Genomic DNA, 20,538 nt, shown 5'->3' on the forward strand with positions numbered 1-20,538 from the left:
GATTGGTACAGTGTTTCATATTTGTTACAGATCTTAGCTGCATTGACAGAAATGTCCGTTGTGGCTTAAAGGATTTTGTGGAATGTCAAGGATTACCAGACAGAACAGCTTGTATTGATCATACATTGCCAGGAGACATAGCTTAACCTTCACATAGCTTTAGGAGAAGTTTCAGTTTGCCTGTGAGTACCTGAGCTGGGAAGGCCACAGGAATGCATTCCTTTGCATTCCTTTGCATTTCACAGGATTTGCCTCTGCTCAGCCAGGAGAGAAAAATGCCAAGAGGTTTGCTCAGCCATCACGTGCGTCGGTTGACATTCCTGTCTTCACGAACAACACTAAGTTATGTTGGTTGGCTTTAACCATAGTTTTGCTTACAGTTAAGTTAGATGTTTTGTTAGTATTTTCTGACTGCATGCTCTTTCTGTGTTTGCAGGTGATTCACTGAGGTTAGACAACTTCCGTGCTCACACACTCACAAACTTCCTCTCTTTTCTCACTTCCCCTCCTGTCTGTGCCTGTTCTTGGTTGACAGGTTGAGTCACATTAAACCCATAGTTTTGTTAGTTTTGCTCAAGGCGTGGTGGTGTCAGTCATCTCAGGGTGCCGTACTGTGCAGCATATCTTGTCATCCACAGTGGCATCACAGCCTGCAACTCGTAGAAATATTGTTGAAAACTGCAATACGGTGTAAGTCCAAATTACAGGAGCTGCAGTTATTTGAGAAAAGTGATAGGTGTCACTTGTTGCAACATAACCATTAAGTGTAAATTAAGCTTTGCACGTAAATGTAAAAATAACATTATCACCATTTTGGGTTTTTTTTCTTTTTGCTTTTTTCATTGAAAATTAATTGCAAAACTCAAAACTTCAGCAGTTTCAATAGCTGTCAAAATTATTGCAGTATGCTTTTTTTTTGTTTGTTTTTGGCATATGATTTAACCCAATTGCTAAGTGTCAGCAGAGGGTAGAGAGCATGTAACTCAGATTATTAGATAGCAAACCCCTGTTGGCACTGGTTGTGTATCTTCATTAGGAAGCACTGAACTTGCATTTCAAACCCGAGGCTATGGACACCCCAGGGAGCAGCGGGATGTGTCCATTCATAACAAAGCAAAACAAATGTATGCTTTAATTACCAAAGCAATAGCTATATGGAATTTTCCTCACCTGGGAGTGTTGTTCTTTTGCTAGTGTCTAATATTCCCTCAGAGCCACAGAGGAAAGTCACAGCAGTCTTACAAATTTAAAAATGTTGTGTTAAATCACAGCTGTATATTTGTCTGTACACATCAGACTGCGTGTGCAAGAAAGAGATGGAAATTGTCATAGTCTGATATCATTTGGTTAGATTACCAGACGTTGTGAGCAGTTAGCTTATGTTAAGACAACAGGAAGCTAAGAAAGCAGTCTGATTGTGTGAGACGGACAGCTGGAGCCCACAGGCAAACATTGCTTCTCTGGGAAGTGGAGCTGCTGTAGCTCAGCCAGACAGTCATGGCTGACTGATCACCGAGCTGACAAAACTCTGACTTCTTCTCTAGTCTGATCCCACATATAGCTGTCCTCACTTATTCACAGCACTGTGTTCAAACCAGGCTGGCATTGTAATTGAGGATGAGTGCCACTGTAGAAATGGCAGTGCTAAATGTCCGTGCAGGTCTTTAGCCATCAGTGAAGTGTTTGAAATGTGCCAACCAGCAATCCCCTTCCCTCTGCTCGATAATTGCAAATTCATTCTGAAAACTAAACACCAAACATAACACCTGTCAAATGTAGCCAACTAAATCCCACTCTCCTTAGTCACTGTTGCTGCACCTGATGAGCTTTCTGTTCTCTCACTGCTTTTTGTGTTGTGTGCATTTTACAACTATGATAGCAAACTTAAAGAATTCTTAGTAAAAATTGAACCAATCTGTACTTGATTTCAACATGTAAGAGAAAAGCAGGCTTCTCATTTCTAACCAGTGATTTTGCTGGCTTGGAATTAAACCTTGTTAATGAGCTGATTAGTTCAAGCAGCAGGTTGCAAGCTTGTTAGCAAGACATGCTAATGATAACAATTTATGTTCAAGCAGATAAAAACACCATGAATCCCTTCTTTAAACTTTTTTATCTATTTTTTTTGTTTTGGGTTCAAACTCTTTACATGCCAAGTACCATATATACCATAAAATGTAGTTGATTTCTGTTACCAGAATCAAAACTATACACACAAGTCTATATAAAGCTCCTTATCATACCAACTTGTGAAATAGTGACAAAATTTAATCTAAAGGGGAAAAAGAAAAGAAAATTTATCTCAATATAAGCAAATTATGACTCTTTCACAAACTGCTGTGTTTTAATTAGATGTAATTTATAAGCCCTAAAACGCTACCCTGTTGCTTTCCAGCAGTGTCCTGCACTCCTGTATGCAACTTAACTGATCGTTTACTGTAAAAGTAGCCAATACCCATAAATGGTAAACGACTTGTGCAACTTTAAGCACATGTCAGCAAACTTAGTATTTGTGTTCTATTTGACTGTCAAGCTAGATAATGTAAGAGAGTCCTATGGCATTTATTCTCTATATATTTTGTATTACAGAGGGTTTAACCTGAGCCACACAGTAATAATGACAATGATATCTCATGCATACTGGGTTAAATGTATGCAAACATCTCTAGCTGAAAGGGAAAGAAAGAGAAAGGAAGTGAGAAGCCTGAAACCAACCAGGCTGGATGTCACACTTCCTGCAGCTTGCATTTCTCAATGTACAGGCAGATGCTCCCTCCCCATTGGACGGATGTTGACCTCTGACCTGAGATCTCATTCATGTCAAGAGTAATGTACTTTCGCTGGTAGATAAGAAGTGTGTAACTCTTACTCTGTTTTTTCATTTTATCACTTTCTTTTGTGTCTCCTCTCCAGACACACAGACATGCACTCTGTTTTTCTTATGTAATTGACATCCAATATGTGGTGCAGTCACTGAGGGCTGCTGGAGGGTTAAGAGAAGTTGTTGTCTGGTGTACACAAGAACAAATTTAAATCGGTACAAAGGAACCAGGCAGCGACACACAAACACACCCACACACATGTTCAGCCACTAGACTGGGAAATGGGTTTGTCAGCATGTTGTGCAGTACTCTGCAGGCTTCTTATCTAATCCGTTAATACATGCAGTGGTTATTGTCAAATACATATGCTGTTTGTAAGTACTTCAAGTACAGGAAGAAGCTCTGATTTAACATGCTGATCAGGATAAATGAATGTGCCAATAGTTTGTTGTGATGATTCAACTGTGAGAGGATTCTGACTATCTTACTGTGCATTGTAGATTTGAGACTTGAAAACACTAAATGTAAAACTTTTCATGTGCAATAATTTAGGCTGAATACTTAATTACTACTGTGTGGATCTTAGGAAGTAAATGTATAACTATAGAGGCAAATTTGTTTGCTTTCTTAAAGGACACATGTTGCTGCTGCAGTTTGCTAAACTGTTGTAGGTGATGTAGGTGCCTAGCTTGTCTGTAAGTTAGGATTCATTTAGTGTTCATCGATCACGAGATTTGTACGTCAAATTGTCAGCTCCTCTCCAAAACAAAACAAATTGAATAAAGTAGTATCACATAAAAAAAAACAAAAATCATTCTCTGTCTGATGCGATTTGGAGGCCGGAAGACATCCAAGGTGGCTGCTGGTTAGCTGCCCTCAATTGCAGCCATCTGATGATGAAAATCCTTCATCCAGTGAAAAGATATTGCATTAGTTAAAACGATCAAGATCTAAAAAGTGACGGTGACGTTACTTGAAACACTTTGAAAATAATAACAGTCAATAATAACAGTTAATCCGTCAGTTCATCACCAGACAGAATGTAAATTCCTATTCATCTCTCCTGTATTTGACTCTTGTCTTAACGAAGCCACTGACCTAAAACCCTCTTGAATCCCAAGAGAATAAAATATCAATACCATTAAGTTTGCAATCGCAAAAGATTATTATTTGTTTTCCATTTGTGACTTTGTACTTCACAGAGTGACAACATTTTGATGAATATGCCGGACAAAAAACGCACCACATTGTTTACCCATTCATCTTTTTTGTGAGTCAGAAGTCATTTTCATGCCTGACGTATCCCCCAGACAGCGGTGTTGGTGTCAAAGCCACAGTTTCATTTTGGCATTGTTTGTAGTTGTTTCTCCAAAATCAATACACAAACATGCTTATTGCAGGTTGTTAAAGCAAGAGATGTATAGTTTCCTAACCTGATTGTTCCCAGGTGTTTTATTGCAGTGGTTGTTGTCAAGTAATCCATTTTCACTTTTGTCAGCATTATATAAAGCTCGTCTGATCCTGTCAGAGAGATTTATGTTGCATCAAGGTGACATCACTTTCATTTTCACAGACCTACAGTCAGTGAAATAAATAATGGCATCATGTCTACTGGCAGTGAAAAAAAGAAGGCTTGTCTTTTTGCCAGTTGCTAAAGTGATACCTAATCCAAAATTCCAACAGGTGGATGAGAGGAGATTTTCAACACAGGCGTGATTTCTCTGGCTGGTCTGCCTTCTGTCTGGTGAACAGCACCGTTACTGTACGTCTCTCTGTTTCTACAAAATGTAAAACCACTGGGTATCCTCGCTGAAAATTTTTTTTTTTTTACAAGGAAGACAAACAGACAAAGGGAAAAAAAATGGCTAAGTAATCCAGGATGTGCTGGAAACTAAAGACAGTAGGGGCCTTGTTTTATTGTCAATAAGCAGGGTTTTTTTTTTCTAACTAATGAGCCTCTTCCTTATCTGTGTTGAAGTCATGTAAAAAACATTAGCATCTTTACGATATTGATGTGAAATGGCCTCGTAGTGGCCAGCTCAGACACGTAGATAATTGCTCATATATATTGCACATTCTGCTTTGAGTGGTAATGATTCCTCCAACTGCTAGCCTGTATGTTTCTGCCCTATTATAGGAGAATCTCAAGACCTAATGATTTATTTAAAGCGGAAAGGTTTCAAGAGATGTACTGAGACATAACTGCCAATTAACAGCAACTTATATTTGTTAAATTCCGAAGGAGCCATCAAACGTGGCCTTTCCTCTCTCTGCTCTCTTCTCTTTCTAAATTACTGGGTGATATGTGTGTGTGTGTGTGTGTGTGTTTTAGATACATCCATAAAAGTACTGTGGCCGAGTTCTAATTGCAGCCATGTATTACCCACACCTCCCTCCCCTTCTCTCTCTCTGCCTCACCCTCTCTCACAAACTATTATGCAACATACTTTTCTTGCATGTCCTTGCAGGATCTCAGCTTTGGTTGTGTAATATTCTACAGAGGAACTGGCTGCAAGGCCTCACATTCAGTCTCACAGAATGGCTGTGACGTCTACCCACGAGAAGAGTCTGTGGCAGTTTTAACTCTTTAACTTTTTGTGCTTTCTGTGACTTCAGCGTGATCATCAGCACAATTGATAAGTTCATGGCCTAAGGGGGATGGAATAGAAGGAAAAGAAGGACTCTGGATGTTTTCACTGTTTTGATTGTTCTTTGGTCTCTTGTTGGAAGCGTTGAAGTATGCTGAGGAAATCTCTTGTGATCTCAAAAACTGCAAGATTGCCTCTTGACATGTTGTGCCAAATCCACTTGTCGTCAGGCCTCAGAGAGTTTCATGACCAATGTGCTGACGCCTTGGACACCTTTGCAGACTGTTGTGTGTAACTGCATGCTTGTGTTTCTAGGGTAAACTCAGGTATGTGGCAGTGTATCTTTTTATTTCTAGGGTAAACTCAGCTATGTGACAGTGTACCTTTTTGTTATTCTGCGACCTGTTAAAATTATGTCATGGAACCTGTCAGTAGTCTCCTGTGTGGTGACAGTGACCAGGCTTCCAGGACACGGGCATCCTCCAGAATCTCTCGGTCACTTTTGAATTTGGCAGCCCATTTCTTCAACATGCTGTAAGAAGGGGCGTGCTAGTGTTGCCACCATGTCCTTTTTGACCTCCTTGGGTGATAAGCCCTTGAGGCTGAGGTAGCAGAGGACTGTGCAAAGGCAGATGTTGTCCATTTTCTCAGGCAGTGTTGAATGGAAATTTTCAATTACCTGAAACAGAAAAGGTTTGATACCTTCAGATTTTTTTTATAATAGATCTCTCTCTATATGCACCTGGAAAGAGAGCTTTATAACTCATCTTCTTTTACTTTAGGCCACAAGCTTATCACCCCTCATATAATCTGATATGATTCAGCCCAGTCTCTTGAGTACACAAATGTGACTGAAAACAAAGTTGTGAAGTTATTCGTATCAGTGTTTCTCTATATAGCTAAGCAAGTTTAAGCAAACAAACAAGCAGACAGTGTTTGCCGAATCCTAATTCATTTCTAAAAGTGAGCAGTTTTAAAATGACTGGCTGTATCATGGAGGTTCAGTGGAAAATTGGTTTGTGATATGTGTGATGGTATAGAAGTATGCTATCAAAAGCCACTTCCATGTGGAAAACTGCACAAAAATAAACCAGGCTCCTGTTATTCATTATTGTGGCTAAGTGATGTCTTACCAGTAGTCTGCAGTGTTTTTCTTTTGAAAGTTTATTGTTCAGTATTTTTCCAGGATGTGAAATTAGATCGCCTCTTATGCAAATGTGAAATGTGATTGTTAGATTCAGAAAAGCAATATCCAGCCACCACACACAGCCTCTTCTTTATCCCTTTAGGTTGAAGGGACCAGAGAAAGCTTACCAGACTGTCCAAAGTCACTGCTGTGCTCAGTCTTGTTTTTCATACCCTTTTTAATTTTAACTGTGTTACCTTAATTTGATTCTTGACAGGTGTGAGTCTGTCAGTTTTATTTCCTTAAGCCTCTTCAGGTCTTTCTAAACCAGAGACTGTTATAACAAGGACCCAAAACTAAGCTCAAGCCTGCAAAAAAATGAGCTTATTTGAAGTTCCACTGATCAGTATACTTGTATTACCAGTGGATGCAGTTCCCTTCAGATCTATGATACATTCATGCACATTTTACTCACTTAATTTGCTCCTGCTCACTTCTGCTATTAATCCCCAGGAGCTGGTGAAGACCAAAACATAGATAAAAGAAGACTGACTTTAACATTTACATTTCTTATGTGACCAGAAACATGAATGAAAAAAATGCAAATGTTGCACTGCGTCTGCTTGATGTTGAATTAGGTCACTGTCAGTTTCACTTGACAGCTTGATACGGTGATATTATGTGTCTTCAGGTTCTAAGTAACCAAAAGCTACTTTGGAGTTAGCTGAATTATGGTCAAGGCTGTTTAATTTCCCTAATTAAGTTATTTTCTGATATGGCTGCTCAGCGCAGGCATCAGCACATCATGTTATAATGAGGCCGATTTTGGGAGAAACTCACTGTTGTTTGAAGAGTTTTGTGGGTGTTCTCAGTTCCTGGGAAAATTTCAGATCGTTTTAAGTTTTGTTGAAGATACGGTTCCTTTGGGTGCAGAGCTGTTTACTGCAAGCCATATTACTGAGATATAAAATCTTTAACATTTCAGTCTGATTGCATTTTAATCACACTTGCTCTGCTGTGCTCCCTGTTCAGAGGATGGTGGATGCTCTCACTTTGTTGGACACAGGAGAGGCACTGTGTTATATTTAATCAATCCAAGTTGACCGTTGCATAAGATAAAAAAGGCGTTAAATAGTGTGTGTGTGTCTGTGTATGTGTGGACATGAACATGGAAAGATTTTGCCACGATTTTGTTCTTTCTTATAATGTTTGTTCAAAGGTTATATTAACATTTTCAAATCCCTTGCACTAATTGGTCTGTGAGTAGGGAGCGTGAGGGGCTCTGTGCATGTAAAATTTGAATAATAAATGTGACACATTCTTGCATTCTTCAGTTAATTAAGATCATTTTCGTATGGAGTCTTTCCTGCATCCAGTCATAATGCTAGAGGCCTGTGCCAAACTCAGTCTGGACTATCAACAGACCATCAAGTAAACCACAAGCAAACATTTTCAGTGCAAGAGACACAAGAGACAACAATGTTGTGTCCATATATTGATCTAAACTGAAGAAAGGCCAGAAAAGGAAACAGACAAGTTTCAAAGATGATGAAAGCCTTTTTTGAAGGCTAGAAAACTTCAAAAAATCCATGGTGTGATTATTTGAAAGTAAAGGAGAATGGTCCCTCAGAGGAAAAAAGAAATTCTTTCTTTGAGAGGTGAGTGCAGGCTGAGATTTTGATTCGTGCAATATTCAGCACTTCTGTTAGATAAGCACCGAGTTTACACCTTTTCAACTGGCACTTTTAAGTAGATGAATAAATGGCATGATCTTTCATCTTATATTCACGTCGTTTGCGAGCTTTGAGATCAGTCACGTGACACCTCTTCTTTCTTCATGGATATTTCTCACTTTCTCCACGCGAATAGAGCTGAGCCGTCTTTACGTTGCTCTTCTTCCTTTTAGGGGAGTTTAGCTTTCAGGACATGTTGCTGCTTTTCAGGCTTTTGGCAGCTCATCTGTTTGACTGAATTCGGTTTGGGGTTTTTTTCTGTTATAGCTGCAGTATTTGAAGTAGTCCTATACTGTTGTCAAACGCATGTGCATTATGAAAGTGATGTATGACTAGGGATGCAACTAACCATTATTTTTATTATCAATTAATGTGACTGTTATTTACAGGATTAACTGATCAATCATTCATAATAATCAGTCAAAAAATGAGAAAATGCTCACCACAGTTTCCCAGAGCCCAAAATGATACCTTCAAATTGCTTCTTTTTTCCAAACAACAGTCCAAAACCCAAAGACTTTTCATTTGCTATCATAAATGCAGCAAATCCTGACATTTAAGAAACTGGAACCAGAAGTTGTCGTTGCCATTTTTGCTTGAAAAAAATGCTTGAAACGAGAGCCCAGAATAAGGTGATGGCTGTTATTAATCATTTGAATTATTAAAGTCTGTAACTGAATAGCATTTTTACATGTTAAAATAGCATTCCTGTCGTTTCTTTGTTCCCATGACTGACACAGCTCGGCACAGCAGCAGATAACTATGAGGGTGAGACTCAATTGTGCCACCCTGCAGCAAAATGATAAGTTGTTAAAAAGGTGCGTCATCAGCTGTGGAGAACTGTATCAGATTCAAAGATAGTGACACTAATACAGTAGCTACTAATTATCAGAAGCTTTGTTTTACTGCTGTGGCAGCACTGCAGGCCGAAACAAACCATCTACAGAAGTGTTCTAATCAATGGATGAAGGCACAAAGACTATAGCACATACAGGGAGGGAGTTTGGGTTAAAACATGTCCCTGTTCGGAATTGTTTGGTCATTTTTTAACAACCTTTTTACCTTTTTAGTTGTATTTGTTTGTACTGGTGTGAAAGCTGTCTAGCAACAGGACTTTGTGAAAGTAGATATATGATTTTGGATGTAAGTTAATCTGTTTCTAAACCATCTGCTGATTGTGAACTGCTCAGGAAGCAATCATATGATAAGCAGTCTGTGTAAGTGGCTGAGAGCATATTTTCATGCAAAGGCAAAGTAACCATGGCAACACGTATGGATATTAGTTCGAAATTTTCCCTCTTGCGTCAGAAGTGAAAAGGAGTTGAAAACTATGACGTCCTTGAGTCCAGTATTGTGTATTGTGGAAGATCTGAATTAAAAATTGAAAGGTATGTGATATTACGGTACAAAACACCATTTAAATAATTTGATCCCAAGTGCTTTACATTTTACTTTTCATTCACCCACTCACACAGGCTCGACTGGAAGCTAATATGCAAGTTTTTCTTTGTAAGTTCCTTAAGCTGTTGTTGACACCAGAGAATGTGAATGAAAACATAAGAAGCAGTGAAATGATGCACCGCTTGCAGTGAGTCACCAGAATTTAGTGAAACACAATGGCAAGAATAATAACAATACTTAGAAAAAGAATGAAGACATGAAATTTGTATAAGAAGCAACTAATACAACAACATAATGTATGGTACATGTAGGACTGTACTGAACTTCAGTCAGGGCGTTGACCACTCAAATTCTAAATCAGCTACTCTTTCTGACTCGTTTGATCCCAGCAGAGCAAAATGTAAGGCAAAATTAATTTTAAAAATTGTAATAATATCCAACATTCACAACATGTTTTTATCTTGCTTCAATCCGTATTTGCCGGCATTTAGTCTTATGTAAAGAGCATTTTTACTGAGGTCTAAACTGTTTGCTTCCTGACCTTCATCAGGGAGTGGGGAGATACTTCTTTTCCTCCCAGGTGAAGCTGATTCCCACTTTGGCATTTACCCTCTTCATCTTTCTAGCAGTTGGAAAACAACACACAGGAACTTCACTTTGGTCTTGACTTGAGACACTGCAGCCTTTATTCACTGACAAACTATAACCTGCACTGAACATCTACTGCTAAACTGACAACTGGCTGTTCACTCCTTTCCTCCTGATCGGCTCCTTTCACCACTTCACGCTGCGTGACATAGACTTTCAGGTCCTCACTAATACTGGCTGTTTTTAATCTGGAACAATTCTCCGTGCCCGCACCATAAACTACCAGGAACAAATCAGTGGAATGACTGTACAATTTGATGACAGACATCCAAAGCTGCATTCAAAAGCCTTATTAGAAGCTTCCAAATGTTAAGAAATGACAGCCCTATGGCATAGTGCTAATGATGTAGGCTGACATTTTTCAAAACTGTTAATGGCTCTTGGTTCCCCTAAGGGACCATAGACACCTCTAGTTTGGTTCATTTGCTCTGGATGAAGAGAAAAAATATGATTAATTGTCTTAGTTAAGTTTTGGCCATGTTCCTGTTCACACTGACTTTCTTACGAACTGATGAAGAAGAATAAACATGAAATCATACAGACTGACATTGATTGGACAGTTTTAGTGATGTCACCATGCATCATCAGCCCATCATCCAGACCTGTGTGGGAAAACTGAATTTTAGTTCCAGCTGTTAGATGGGCACCAGGATTCAGTTGACAGCATAGAAACCAGCCCAAACAAACCACACAAAACCACAGTTTGTTTGAGCCGACCCAAACAGCTGTGAAAGCAGACAAAGACCAAAGTCAGAGTCAAGACTTTCATGTATTGCTGAGCCTGCTATTGCTTTAAAAATGAAGGCTAAATCCATTACAAAATACATTTCAAGAGTCATGATCTTGACTTTGATCTGATTCCTAATGGAATTGCAGATCTGTTGCATTTCTTTGTACAGTAACATTCATCATCCAGTATGAAACAGTGTTTTTATAACCGTGTGTGATGGTACACTTTCACACACTGGCTCAGGAGGTAGCCCTTCTCGCTGAGATAAGGAGGAGTACATATCTTCACAGAATATGCTGTTTACAGTCTACTCTGAGTTTAAACTCATTCTCTGTTTTTCTTACAGTCTCTGTCAGCAGCATGGGCCAGCATCTAGGAAAGAGAGAGTCACCCACAGACAGCAAGGTAACAGTCCTCATTCTGTTTGTCTTGATGTTTTCTTTCCAGCATTTGGAATAATAGCATCTTGAAATGCGAGTGTGTGTGTGTGTGTGTGTGAGCGAGCGTTTTATCAATAGTAATCTGAGAATGAAGCATGTGTTGGAGAATTTTCTTTTAACCTTATCAGTGTTAACACTGGCCTTTATCAGCCTGACTTTGGACTCTGTTGTAGACAAGCTGTCATGCTCCTTTACTCACAGATTTATTACCACCGCTGAGCCTTCAGTCAGACTGTTGAATGTCTTTGGACAGAATGTCAGAGCTCACGTAACTCATCACAAAGGTTAAAAATAATGAATTCTTCACAAGTAGTGTATTTATCTCCAAGTTGTATACACCAAATGTTCATTTTTATGTTTGCAGGTGATTCGATATGCTCAGTCGCCCCAGCATGTGTGGTTACAACTGCTTACTCTCTTACCTCTGGCACTTGGATCACAAATCTAGGTTTTGTGATGATCACACTGCCAGAGGCAACAATTTATATTCATTACTCTCTGAGTAATACACAGTCTCATTACTGCATACACACAGCTTTGTTGCAGAGCATGGAGGAAGGATGAGGAGGAGATAACTTTGTAAAGGTTGGGTGGATGACTTAGCCTGCAAGTTTTTTATGGGTTTCCGTCTATCTATTCTTTGTGTCACTGTACTGGAGTAAACACCACGTGCAGTGTGAATTCACAGTCCTACCTCCTCTCTGTTTCTTCGATCATTGATTATAATATCAATGGATGCTGAAAGAAGAACCTCTGATACACAGTACAGTAAATGTAGCATTTTCACATGTAAAAACCAGCACACTGTTACTTGTTTGGCTAGTCAGCTTTGTCAAGTGCTTGTGCGTACATGGGAATGGCTGGTAATATTTTACACGCTGCATTTTAAGCAGTCGCTCTTCTGTAACCATCAGCATCCCACTCTTAATTGAGCCATGTTGCTATGGCAATACCCAAAGCATGGCGAGTCCCCATGGCTCTTGTGTGTCGTCGCCCTATATCATAGCCCCTTGAAACTACAAGCCTCGGGCATCAGTGCTGTATGAGAGAACCCATTTGAACCGGAGGGAGTAAATAGATGATTGTGTGCATCAAGGCTGACACTAAATAAACCCTGTCTAGGTACACATCTCATCTGAGCATTAGCTTTGGCCCAGTGATCATCAGAACTCTGTTTGGCTACACCCACATAGTTCACCCTGTCCTGAGTAGGATAATTGACCATCCAGATAGAACCAAATCATTATTTCCACAGCAACAAATTTTTCTCCCTGGAAGTCCATCTAGAAATAGTTGATTTTTTGGCAGTTTATCCATCTGAACAGAAGTGAGATGTGTGAAGTGTTTTAATGTTTCAGTGCACTTGCATTTTGTATTGCTGCTGAGTCAAATGTTATGCTTAAAGTCTCAGATGGAGAGGCGTTATGCTTGCTGATGGATTGTGTTCACTGCTGTTATAGGACTTTGTTCTGTCAGCCGAGCTGTTGGAATAGGCACAGTTATTGCATTTGAAAGCATCGGGACAGATCAGTGAGTCTGCTTTTTTAATCCTAAAATAAGCCCTTTTATATCAGTGCCATAATATGAACAGGAAGTATAATCAGATATGAAATAAACAAGAATGCAAATCAAGCACAATTCTTCTTTTTCTTTGATAACATCAAGCACCTCACAAGAGCTTTTCTTAATTGGCTGGGAAGCAAGGTTGTCTGCTGTGCCCCAGGGCTTGTGCTTGATGGAAAATGCCTGCCTCTAATAGTACTGTAATTAAATAGAGCAAATACATTTGAGAGATTTTTTTGACTCATTTTTCTGCTCTGTGAGTGCAGAAATTACGAACCAGACACTGTTCTTGTACCCTGAGTGTGGAGGAGGATCAGACTTTAACTGGGACAGTAATGTAATTTAATGACATCATGTAATTAACGCAGGCCTTGCTACTTTTTGTCACAGCTTTTCAAAATTACCGGGGAATATAATAAGCCTGGGCCATTATGATTGAGGCTGCAGAAGAGGTTGGAAGAGGGTGCTAGCTTGTTGTCTACAGCCTAGGACTAGGACTACTAGGACTGCTACTAGGACTACTAGGACTGCACAATAATATCGACACATCATTGATATCTACCGATAAAGGCTTTAAAACAAAATATTGTCATCGGCTGAACATTTCATTTTTCTTATAGCAGCTCAACAGGATGACGATTTAAATACGTGCATGCAATTCAAGTGTTCTATTTTTGCCAAGTGAATATGTACATGTATACATGTTTGCAAAGTGCTGTGTGCATCTGCCTGTGGGCCATCACTCTAAGAAGAGCCATAATAATATGTTAATTCCACCAGAGGAGAGATTTTGCTTTGCTTTTCAGTGTGGGAAAAAATTTGCATATATCACTTTTGGCATTGACAGTCGCCCAAAATGAATCGGAAAATATGAGCACATTTGAAAACGAACGATCAAACATCCCGCATCCCTACCCCTAGCTGACAATGTCAGCATTTGAGGCCATGGGCAACCACGTAAAAACCTGCAGTTTGCCTGCACAGTCTGACTTGAGGCTGACTTCCTTGCTGCTGCCTGTAATGGGCTGAGTGATCATGTAGGCGTGCTGGGGATGAGGGGAGCCCGAACCAGCAGGGAGGCCGATAGCTCAGCTCACAGATGATTTGTTTCCTTTGCCTACAAAGCACACTCTGGAGAGGGAAGAGCAGGAGAAGGAGAAGTAGATTAATTTGTCAAATGTGAAGCTGCCAGGGGAGGTGTTGGGGCAGCATGTCACAGCAAAGTTGCATTATTTAGCTTTATAATTACACCATATATCTCTCTCGGTCTACCATTTGTTTTTCTCCTTTCTTTTGACTTGATTATTGTGACATTTAAGTCAATTTAAAGGTCTGGCAAAACAGCCAGTTGTCATAGTGACAGTCAAGCAGGAACAGAGCGTGACAGAGTAAGGCAGGTTGTGTTTAGATGCTGTTGTCTGAGTCGTGATCCCTCTCCCAATTTCTTATCATTTTCAGGAAGGGTGAAATGTACCCTTACCTCCTTTGTGAAACCTCAGAGGCAGAAACAACACTGACAAAATGTTTCTCTTTCAGCCATCTGAAATGTTCACACCACAGATATCTCAGAGCCTTAAATCCCACTTGGAATTACAGGATAAAAACACCAGCCTCACTGCTTGTTGTATTTTTGTCTGAGTAGAAACAGAGGCGGTTGGTCTGGTCGAATTTTCACAAATGTAATTATATCTGCCTTGGTTAGTGCATATCATAAAAATATAAAAAACTGGCGCACTTTAGATGCGGGCTGTATAACGGCATGGAAAATAACAAGGAAATCTGCTCTATGGTACCTAGCGTGCTCAGATCTTGCCAGGTTTAGATGATGATGCATGCAAAAACTACTCATTCCTCAACAACTAAGCCAAAGGTTGCCAGTCCTTTGATAAATGCACCAAATGACACACAACCCGTGTTAATATAATCTCCTACAATGAACCATGCATTTCCAGCCCCATTATGTTGTTTGTGCAGATTACTGGCCATCCATACACTGATGCGACACATCACGTTGAGATACTTTCTGCCTAGCTACAGTAAGAGGAATTGATTTTTCAGCTATCTCAGACAGCCGCAGTGAACATAGCGTTGTGATATGGCGGCCTCAGACTTGGTGCTCAACGATCATAGAGAAGTCCATCACAGCAATGATAAAGTGTATAACTGTCACTTGATGATTGCTATTGCTATTGCTCACTATAAACAGTGATCTCTTTGCCTAGAAGTATTCAGTCCGCAGTTCACATTTTCAGATACAGTTGCAAGTAATTTTGGAAAATGTACAAAGCCCCCTAACAGCAGAAGAATTAGGTAGTGTGTAGGTAATTTTGTGTAAAAAATGATTATCTGATGGAGGATTAGATAAGATACACTGAGTGAAGGTGTGTGCACCAAACGAAGACACACATGGAGTTTAAAGTAACACGGAGCTCATACCGAAGTGAGATTTACCTTGTTATTAAATCCTAGATCTGACACGCTTAGCAGTTGGTCCTTGCTGTAAAGAGACTTTATAAGTGATTCAGCCAAGCACACTGGAGAGCTTATTTTGCAGAAGAATTTAAGATGTAGCTTTGTCAATCCTCCTTTTAATTTCTCCTTTGTGTCTGACTGAGATAAAATTATTGCTGAAATTACTGAACTTAAAACTGAAGTCTCCAGATGAGGGAGCTTGAGGCTCAGTTTGTAGACCACCAGCCTTCATAGACCATCTTCTCTGCCTATTAAAGCGCTCAGTGTATTGTGACCAGCCCAGAATGCTTGTTCCCTTCTCCTCTGTCCACATCTGAATCATAGCTACACTTTTCCCATCCACAGTCTGACCTCATTTGGACAGTGTTTTTACTGCACTGCTGGGCTCAGAGTCTCATCTGTTCTAGCCACAAAACGTCAGATGCTGTTGTTAGAGTTCTAGTTTCCTCAAGTGAAGATGCTTCACACTCCTGTTGATTTCAGTCATTAAAACTTAAAGAGTTCAAACAGTTCACTCTAAAAATCAAACACACATATTTTCCTCGAGTTGTAAAGATGTCTGCCCTTGTTGTGAGCATTTTCATGTAGAAATTCTTGTTCCCTATCACCATGCAGAAGAAAGCAAACAACTACTCATGAATGAGAGGCTTGCTAACTAAGCTAACTAAGCCAGCTCAGCTGAGGAGGGCGTTATTAATATTTACATCCCATCCTGTCACAAGTATGAGCCTCTTGTTCATGAGTAGATGCATGTTTGCTTCTGTGTGGTGATACTGTGTATTTTGTTAGAAAGAAAATAGTTCCTACATGAAACTGCTCACAGCGAGGTTGAATAACCAGGTCGTAATTTCTGGAAAGAAAGAGACATTGCTTTTTTTTCAAAAGAGGTTTTCTTTTTCTATCTAGTTTCATTATAGTCGAGAGACATCGGGAGAGGGGGAATGAAACACCTCCCAACAGCTCTAAATAATAGATGGATGTTAAAGACATTTGATTGTCCTCTTGACATTTGATGATTAGAGTATGAAATTGGCATTGAGCTGTGTCCAATTATTGTCTTTTCATATCTTAGCAAAAAGCTGAGATAAAATGTGTATACTCCATTTGTCTTCATCTCTGAAGACAGGATGAAGCACTGAAGTGCACAGCTATCACCGAGCCACAGACTGGAAGATAAACCTGGATTCCATTTGAAAGTCTCAACTCAATCAAGCCCTGAAAGGTGTTCAAATGGCTGAATCGTTCTTCCCCTCTCACTACTCCAACGTTAGGAGTACAGCAGCCGTCCGGCTGTGCGTGCCAATCTGAGAGACCCATCAAACAAGCTAACATGCTCAGCGACATTAGCCTCAGTTTTAAGCAGTAATACATTTTGAAACAGTCAAGACACTGAAGCAGCTTTAGACACAATTATTTTAATTGCCTCTGTAATTGTCTTTTCTTATTCCTACCTCTCTGACTTTTTTGTTCCCACATCTGCCAAGCTTTCCATTCTGTCTGTCCTCATTTCTACTGGAAATGACAACTGTTCATTCAGCTGTAGCTAGACAAGTTCGTTTTGACACTGAGTTGGTTCAAAAGATAATCTTTTCTAAGTGGTTGAAAATAAGTGCTTGATGGTCGCATAAAGTGAAAATATAATAATTTAATGCAGTGAAGTCTTGTGTATGTATGACATGTGACTCCAGTAAGCAATTTCCAGTGAGAAACATGCTGTTCACGTTTTCACCACTGAGTACAGAGGACTGATAGAGGCAACACATGGTGCAACAACACTCACCTGAAGTCCAGTGTCAGTAAAACAGATGAGCTTGTGGTGGACTACTGCTGTATATAGTGCGTAAGGTCTTTAAAAGAGGCAGTTAATTCAAAATCAAAATGATGGATACACTGATTATGACTAAATTTCACCCAAATGTCTAATAAATAATAAAGTAATGAAATTTTATATTCAATAAGTCAACTTCACTGTGACAGCAGACACACTGTTCCTTCCATTATTCAGCACCATAACTCAGGAACACAAGAGCAGATTGCGAGAATATTGTACATTTGCTCACATACTGAACTGGTGATACTAATGGACGTAAACCGCAACTGGAAAGAAACTGCAGCTCGGCTGGTTGGCGGAGGCATAGTGTACATTGAGATTCTTACCTTCAACATTTTACTCTGGACTGGAGAGGTGTAAGGGATCATTCACCCACATGTTGTCATCTGTATGGCAGTCAGACATAGTGCAGTCTTAGAGAGGTCATAATGACTGGGCAGAATATGATACATTTGCATCAATGGGTTCTGTCATACAAAAGAAAAGACATTTGACAACCTAAAAGATCACCAGGTGCAGGCAGAGATAAGCAGGATTCTCTCGGGAAAAAATGACTAATAGTCAAGGAGCTTTATTGTCATTTCACACATGTAGAAACATGAGATGGAATGAAATTAGTTTCCCTGGTCCCGGTATAAGCCCAATATCTGCAGTCCTGATCCTCTTCTCATGCTCCAGGGTCAGGTGATGCTTCATTGTGTCCATCACCAACCTCTGTGGAAGCTCTGCTCCACAAGAGATATATTTAATAAGCCACCAGCAGTGGGTAGGTGTGAAGTCATGCTGACAGTTGCTGTCCAAAGACTGGATCTAGCTGCTGCTGTGATCAACTTAGTCAAAATTCCCCCCCTATTTTTTTTTCTCTTTCATTTTCTCCCATTACCCTGTGTGTTAATAATGTGGGCCAGATACAGTGGAGGAGGATAGTGTATTAATTTTGTTGTTAGAAGCTTTTTTTTTAAATGTGTGTGAGACCAGTGTTTTTTTTTTTTTTAGGGCTGTTGGTGTGCTGTTCCGTGAAAAAAATTGAGATTAGTTAAAACAAGTCAGAACGGCCACTGCAGTGTCTCCATCCATAGCCTGCAGGTAGACGTGTGGTTGTGGTAAGCTGTGTGACGTAATAGTGATTGTTCAGGCCACGTTTTACAGTCTTGATCCTCAAAATAAAAGTTTCTGATTTAAAAAGGTTCGTTATGAGGATCATGTTTATTTCACAAAATGAAGAACAATCAGAAAACTGTTTCATTCCTAGATTTTCATCAGTTCTGTGAAACAGTCAAATCTAACTAAACTTTAAAAATAATTGCAGAATGAACATAAAATACAACAATAAAACTCTTTTTAAGTTCTGTGTTTAAGTTTTTATGACACAATGGTGGTATTGAACTGCAGATGAGTACATTTCAACCACATGTACAGCAGTAGTCCACCACAAACTCATTGTGATAATAACTAAAATGTCTTACTATTACACATGGAAAACCTGATGACTATGGCAGTTTTTTTTGGTAGTAGATGTTCTCTTTATCTTTCACTTGCATTAAAGTACAAATTGTGTATTTTTTAAATGTCGAATAGCTCCAATAGACCATTACTTGGAGATTTTCAATCATCAACCAAACATATCAGTTAACCAAACCTCCAATACCCAGCAGCTCAGCCTCTGGAATGTGGATTTGTTGTTTTCATAGTTAATTTTCCACATATACAAAATGTTAGGCTGAAGAGAGAAATGACAGCTGTGTCTGTATGTGTGGGTTTACATGGACGAAACCCAGCAAAGGTTGAATGATGAGTGCTTTTGTGATGAAACAAATGTTGATGTGCCAGACTTGACGAAAGCAGTGATAATATAAATTTTATCAGCACACTGAAATCCTAGTGCAATTTGTCTTCTTTCCTTTCCTTCCTTGATTTCTGTGTCTGTCTCTTGTTGATTTAAATCATTGGTTGAGGGACTTTGGGCTTGCCCTGGACACCTGTTTGTCCGGCATTTATCTCAGATACCACACATCAGGGCTTGTGCCTGCTAAAAGTCAACATTTGAACCTGAAATGAAAGATAAAGTAAAGATCTTGTATACCTAAATCAAATTTCAGAAAAGCAGATGAACATACACCTTCTGAGACATGTTTCAGAGCAGTTGTACAAAATATCCCCTGTCGTGATGAACAATACTGAGGCACATTCGATATGTATTCAGATTCAAAATTCAGAACATGGTTGTCTTACTTTTGCATTTGATTTGAAGAGAATGCTTCACCACCTTTTTTTCCCAAGCAAAACACAAGTACAACTTGTTAGCACTTGCTTCCCATAGTTTTCTTCTCCTTATAATTTCTTTCATGTATCCCAGCATCATAAATATTTCTATATTCTGAATTGTTGTTAGATTGTTATTAATTTCACACATTAATTGCTACTGGCAATATTAAAGATTTTTACAAAAAAATAAAACAAATCTATTAAAAATTTTAATGTGAGCTGTAGGGTAAATCCTTGTCTCTGTAGTCTCTGATTGACTATTCCTGCTCTGAACAAACATGCGATTAAACATTTCATCACTTGAGAGCTGCTCTTAAAGTTTTCCTCCTACACTGTGAAGAAACTGTAAGAGTTTAATTAACGTGTCTTATAATATTCTTGTTCACGTTCAGCAAAGAATCTTTTCTACTCCTGAGTTGGTTCTTTATTGTCCTTAAGTGTAATTAAGTGTAATTAAGTGTAAAATAAAAAAAATAATTTACAACTCTAAACATGAATAAGTATAAATCACATAAATCCCCTGAAAATTGTGTTTCAAAAATTTGTAATGATTTACTATCTCTATAACATTCGATGCTCATAACTAAATAACTGATAAACAAAAAACACTTTTTTCAGGACCGTGTGGTGGTAGTTTGATCCGATTTGATTAACATTGGCAAAACAACCCATCAGATTTTGATAGTCTAAGTCTAAAATGAATGAAATTGCTGAAACTTATAACTTTGAATAGTGTGTGTTTTAGGATCCCATCACTCATAGTAAGGATAAAATAAAATTTCAGGGCTCTTAAAAAAAAACAAAACTAAAAACTCTCTTAAACTTAAAGGCAATTTTGAGTGAAAAGGATTTCATTTTATTCTCTCGCTACTGGAGGACTGTCACTTATGGTTCATTATCAAGCTCCTTGAGGATAAAA

General features: G+C 39.1%; 1 protein-coding gene across 1 annotated transcript in view; it reads left to right on the forward strand.

Annotated features, from left to right (window-relative positions):
• Positions 1-20,538, forward strand: part of mbpb (myelin basic protein b) — a 44,634-nt gene that overhangs the window by 3,224 nt on the left and 20,872 nt on the right. Inside the window, exon 2 of the mRNA XM_046398856.1 lies at positions 11,395-11,453. Coding sequence (XP_046254812.1) covers positions 11,409-11,453 — 45 coding nt within the window. The 5' untranslated portion in view covers positions 11,395-11,408. The remainder of the gene's footprint in view (positions 1-11,394; positions 11,454-20,538) is intronic.

The sequence above is a fragment of the Scatophagus argus genome, chromosome 9 (genome assembly GCF_020382885.2).
Source record: "Scatophagus argus isolate fScaArg1 chromosome 9, fScaArg1.pri, whole genome shotgun sequence".
Classification (NCBI taxonomy): Eukaryota; Metazoa; Chordata; class Actinopteri; family Scatophagidae; genus Scatophagus; species Scatophagus argus.